A 6,069-nucleotide genomic window follows, 5' to 3' on the forward strand; every position below is an offset into this window, starting at 1 on the left:
TGGAAGCCTGTGCTGAACATAATAGGAACTGATGCTTGAAGGAATATATAGCAGTGGCCTTCATATTCCTGGGGTGCTTTTTCTGAAACTGGCAGTTAAGAATGCTCACTAGTTTGTTGCATATTTACAAATGTCCTCAATGAGTTTCAATTTGTTCTAAGTCAGTCTTGAAATACAAGGGAATTGACAACCTCACGAATTATCCTGAGGTATCAGATACCAACAGCAGTATTGAGTTGCGCTCCACTATGAGGTTAATCAATAAAAGCTTTCATTACACTTTAGCAGCCTGAAGGATTTGGCTTTAGTGCTTAAAACATTTTCTGGTGGCACCAGTGGGTTTTAGAAAACAACTCAGACTAGATGGTTAATCACAGGTTCCTTGTAGATACAGATCTTTCCTAAGTCCATGTTATTTAGATATTCCCACAAGAAAACAAATAATAGAATTGGCTTGCCAGAAATGAAGGAAGTGTTAAATGTATTTTCTGTCTGCCTTCTCTGAGATAGTAACATCTTTCAGAGTTTTTGATTAGTGAAGAGACCCTTGTGAAACACAGCTTTATATTCAGATAGTTATCTTTAGATGACTTGAACCTATTTGATTGTTAGAATAAATGTAAGATAACAGGGAGCCTTAAATTGCCAGGAAGGCTCTCTTTCATGGTACTTTGATAACATCTGTAGTTACTGTTATCTGTAGATGAGTCTTCGTTTAACAAGAGTTGGTTTTACATCTTTCATCAAAACAAAATCTAGTGTGGCTTGCTTGTAAGTTACATTATTTGTTATCTTCTAATCTTCAGGTTGTGAAAGAAAATGACAACAAAAGTAACTTTTTTCCCTCTGAGGACATTTTGGAAATGTAACTGATTCATCTCAAACAATGCCCATGTATTTGTTTGCCTAATGATACCGTAGATACAAAAGAAGTTCATTTTTATTTCTTTTTTGAGTAGATTTTTTTTAATTGGTTTACAAGAAATTTGAAAGTGGCTCAAAGTCTTGATCAAAACACTGTACCTTCATGTTCATGAAATAAAGAAAATGGGTCAATTTTGAGGTTTCCAGAAACTGAAGTTTTTTCTGGAAATTTTTTTTAATGTTTACTGAAACCAGTAACTGATCAGTAATATCAGAGGTCAGTTTTCTTCAGAAAAGTATCTTGACATTGGTCTTTTTGAAAATTAGTAATAACTTTTCATGCCAAACTTGATCACACAGTGAAAAATAAAAGCCCCGAACTCTTTAACTGCTTCTTTGCAGTTCTTTAACTGATCTGTTGCTAGCCTCTTCTACTACAAATAATGAGAACATTATCCCAGGTTTAGTCATGCCTTAGAATGATAGATGGTACAGAGGACATCTTGCAGTCCCTTTTAAGACCTGTTTGTAATTTCTGTTCATGTAGAACTTGAGTAATAATTGCCAATATGAAGTTTGGATAAAGATTATTTCTCATGTATTTCCATTATTCAAAGAAATCAATGTCTATCAATGGTATTTCAGAACATATAATCTCAGTATGGCTAACTGTCTCTGTGTGTGGTTGTTTTTCTCTCAGTTACCAAGCAGTGGAGTATATGAGAATGGGAACAGACCCAACAGTAGCCTGTCAAAAAGTTATTTCCAGAATCCAGAAGTACGCTCCAAAGTTCTTTGGTGCTGTTATATGTGCCAATACAACTGGAAGTTATGGTATGTATTTTGCTTAACAGATGAAGCTTCTTGACTCTTATTAGGTCACAGAAGTACAAAACCAGTAGTGGATTTTGAAGCAGAAGTCTTGAATTATTCTTTGAACACTGCAGCAATACTGGCCATTCATAATATCAAATGCTGGTTAGCAGGACAGCTGTGTCCTAGTGTGGACTTGAGATATTTTCATTTTTCCTCTTCATTTTGATGTCTTAGACTTCCACAGAATTTTTGCAAGTCTTAGTAAAAATCAAAAATATTTACAGCCTTCATGTGTTTTCCTGGACTGTGTATGATTAATTTGAAGGTTTTAAAAAAGAATGTTTATGCCTCCTCTAGATATAGCATAAGGCAGGGAGAATGTGAATGTTAAGCATAGCTTCAAAGCATTCCAAGATTAGTCACTGTGCCAGGCATCTCATTAGTGAACTCTTAGATCAGTAGGAAATACAATTTGCTAATCAACATGGCTTATTTAGTTAGACTGCTTATTGCTGTTCTTTGATCTCTTACTTCCCATAGTTCTGTGTTTAAGAGATTAGTGTTGGAGGAACTCATTAAGTGAATCAGGATTGAAAGACAGATTTTCCTAACTTACGTTGCCATTTCGAATTGTATTATAAGGGCATTAATTGCATTGCAGCAGTCAGTAGCACTGTATTTTTACTTAAAATCCAGTACTTTCAAGACGTCTTAGGTTAAACAGATTGTAAAGAACTATTACACCATTGTAGTAGAATCAGTAACTGGGTCTTTAGATGATAAAGTACAATAACAAAGACACTAATCTTAAATGCAGCAAATTACATTTCCCCCCCCCCCCTTTCTTTCCTAGGTGCTGCATGTAATAAAATTCCAGGATTCACTCAGTTTCACTTCATGGTTTCTAGCCCTTTGCTAAGTCAGCCAACTGAGCAAGTAGTAGACTGCATTTAATTTCTTATGTCCTATCAACAGGTAAACTTAAGACAAGGAAAGTGCTAAGCTTCCCTAGATGTTACTTTTTTAAATGGTTGTTCCAAGGTCTTATGGCTCTTATAGTCTGTTTGGTTTTGAAAGAACTAAGTAGCCAAAAGTGATGAATAGTAACCATTGAACTGGCCTTTGCTTTGCCATTTAGTTACATATTTGGCAGATATCTGAAACAAAGGACAGGGAGCAGGAGGGTCTTTGCCTCTACAGAAGTCTTATTTTGAGAAAAATTGTCTGTCCAGGTTTTCTTTTCTCTTGGAAAGAAAGTTGCATGCAAATGCTGAAAAGCAAGGAGAGAGGTTTGAAGAGTAATGGAGACTATTCCAAAGCTTTAATTAAGAGATAAGGAGCATGTCCTTGCAGACCTTTCTAACTTGTTTCACAACAGCTGAGAATACATTTGAATAGAGAGGACATCCAAACATCCCTAGTAGTACAAGCCTTCAAGGAGTATTGTGTTGACTCTGACTGGGTGGGAAGACAGTTTGAAACCTTCCTGTAACCTGTTTTATGTAGTGGAAGTTGAGTTATAAATCTTAATCACAGTGATTTCCTTGATGTAAATACACTGTGCACATTCCCTGTGGCACATTACCCCTGCAAAGGAGCAGTTAAATACCTAGAGCATGAGTTACCTACAGCTAACAAGGCTGGGTTTGTCACTTTCTATGTCTAGATACCAGGATTCATTTGTAATAGAATTTCAGCATCTTGAGAATTGTTCCATGGGTATTTGAAGATGCTTGATTGTTTTTTTAACTTGGTGGCTTGCTGATAATTTGATTAAATCTTTGCTAAACTTGACCTAGGAAAAGTTAAAAGGGGGAGCAAGTAAAAGTAGTGTCTTGTCATAAACTTGATTTATTCTTTCTCTACTTGAATAAAATTACTGGTAATAAAAGCACACCTTAATGTATCATTTATAGGTAAGGTTGCTTAGATACTTGTGTACTGTGCCTTAGAATGACTGTTGCCTTATTTCCAAGTTGGTATCTTTAAAACCTCGAAGAAGCCGTTCAAACTAGAATAGCCGACTTTAATGCCCTGCTGTCGAGCTTCATCACTGAAGTAATTTATTTGGAGGATTCACTTCTGTCACTGGATCTTCAGAGCATCTTGTACCACGGAGTTCACTGTAGGCCACAACAAGCTTTTGTCAGAGGAGCTGTTACTGAGTATATCTGTAGTAGCTTAAGGTAAGTTTTCTACCTGTGCTATTTACCATGGCTGCTGTATCTTCAGACAACTCAAGCAGCCAAGTGCAAGTAGATTAATAAAATGACAGTGACTGTTACTATGAAGATAACATTGTGGGTTGTGAACATAGAAGGTTCAGTGTGGGCAGCTGAGTGGCAGTGTCTCAAACTGCTGCTATTGAATCCACCAGGATTCATTTCCAAAAGAGATTGGAAACATCCATGGCTGGCTTTCTAGTGTGGGTGTACCACTCTGTGCTAGCTAGTGTATACCACTAGAGGTTATGAGTGCTCTGTAACAGTGTACCTGAGGTCACTTACAATTCTAACAATTCATCTATATGCAAGAGCAAAATTACTTGTCTCCATGGACATATGCACAACTACATGTGGTTTAATAATGTAGGTTGCTTTGTGCTGCTGAATTAATTCTCATAAGTGAAAGGGTTAGTTTATGTAAATTATTTTAATGTATTTTGAATTTGACAGTATATTATAATATTTATAAATTAAATTTATAAATGTACCATTCTAATGGACAGAATTCTGAATTAAAAAATATTTTGCTTAATGCCTTGTCTTTAAAATATCTCTTTGAAGGTTGTTAGTTGTAGAGCTGTTCTGTTATGCTTAGCAGAAACATGAAGGTTTTTACTGTGAAGGGTTTGTCACTTTTACAAGAACAAACCCTTGCCAAAAATAAACAAAAACTTCAGTTTCTGCTGGGGTTGTAAAAAAAAAAAAAAAAAAAAAAAAAAATCTTATCCACCTTCAAGGAATTTTTTATTTGTAAGATTATACCCTCGTTATATTTTCGCATGGCACTGAACTGTTCTTTAATCAGGCAATCTATATGAACCCTGACAATGTTTTTTATGCACTTGTTGAAAAACCCTTCCCTGTGATACCACTGTTGTAGCTTACCACGGAAGTACGTCCTTTCATCTGTAACTGCCTCAACCAGAAATAAATCACATGTTTGGAGAATTCAAGGTTGGGCTTTTGGATGGAAGCTGTGTGTAATATTACATAAACAGGAGTGAACATATTATCTCTTCACAGGGTAAAACAGCAGTGATGCTGACTGCTTTGTAACTTGGAAATTCTTCTATTAGCATTTGTTGTTTGGGTTTAGTTATGGTGTGATGGTTGTAGCTCATTAAAAACTCTATTCATCCTTGTTTTGAAACAGAGTATGTGTAGGATTTCAGTGCCATTATCTGTAGTCTGTGTGCGTGAGGAAACATAAGTGATAGTTAAATTCACTCTAGCTGTAATACACAACTGTTGTGTTACCTGCTAAGCACTGAACTACAAATGTTCTTGCTGGGGGGTCTGTTCATTCCTCCACATAAGTTCCATTAAATTTACAGCAAAAAAACCCATGACTGAAATGTCCATGGAGCAGATGTAGTAGAATCTCAGGATTTTGTGGCTAGTTTTGTTATAGTTTAAGCTGCCGAGCCAGGCAGTAAACGCTTTCCAATGTTCATGCATTTAACTGTATTAGCTGTGTTTTCATTTTCTTTTCTTTTTTTTTTTTTTTTTTTTTTTTTTTTTTTTTTTTTTTTTTTTTTTGCCTGACAGTTGGAATCAATGTAGGTAAATACACCTGCTGGTGCAGTGCTCTCGCTGTGATTAGCTGATACCTTTACAGTCACAGGTGGTGGTTTGTGAAATACAAGCAATAGCAGCTTCAAAGTATGCCAGTTGTTAGGGAATTCCTGTTATTGGTGACTTTCGTTTTCCTAATAGGATAAGGAAAAATCTTTTAAGGAAGAGCTTTTTTTATTAGACTTTTCCCAGGTAGAACTTTACAAACACAATTATATTGTAAATGTCAGAGGGGTTTATTGGTTAGAAATGGTAATTTTGGAGCTCTGCATGGGAAGAACTTTCATGTCTTAGATGAACAGGAAGTTTCTTGTTTTCACCTGTTGCAGTCCAGGCAGACTGTCAAATACATTTCAGCTCTAATTGTTTGTTGCTCAATTATTATTTTGATGCTGGTGGTGTAAAATACAAAAAGCAATGAGCTTGCCTCTTGAATGTAGTTGTGAAGTTGGATTGCGTTTTATATTTCTACTTTCTCAGCATTTGTCACCTGAAGGTCCTAAGAATAAGAAAGTCAGGTTAGCAAGAAATCCAGTGGCCTTGGTTTCTTTGAGTACTGTTGTGTACAGATGGGAAGAACCTGGAGTTG

The 6,069-nt window shown here is 35.9% G+C and overlaps 1 protein-coding gene across 1 annotated transcript in view; it reads left to right on the plus strand.

Moving 5' to 3' along the window:
* Positions 1 to 2,654, plus strand: part of AGA (aspartylglucosaminidase) — a gene marked incomplete at its 5' end in the record, with an annotated part of 12,866 nt that extends 10,212 nt beyond the window's left edge. The window contains 2 exons of the mRNA XM_010022164.1: positions 1,565 to 1,698; positions 2,534 to 2,654. Of these exons, the coding sequence (XP_010020466.1) occupies positions 1,565 to 1,698; positions 2,534 to 2,634 (235 nt within the window). The remainder of the gene's footprint in view (positions 1 to 1,564; positions 1,699 to 2,533) is intronic.
* Between the last annotated feature and the right edge of the window lie 3,415 nt (positions 2,655 to 6,069).

This window comes from Nestor notabilis, unplaced genomic scaffold (genome assembly GCF_000696875.1).
Source record: "Nestor notabilis isolate BGI_N333 unplaced genomic scaffold, ASM69687v1 scaffold1819, whole genome shotgun sequence".
Taxonomy (NCBI): Eukaryota; Metazoa; Chordata; class Aves; order Psittaciformes; family Psittacidae; genus Nestor; species Nestor notabilis.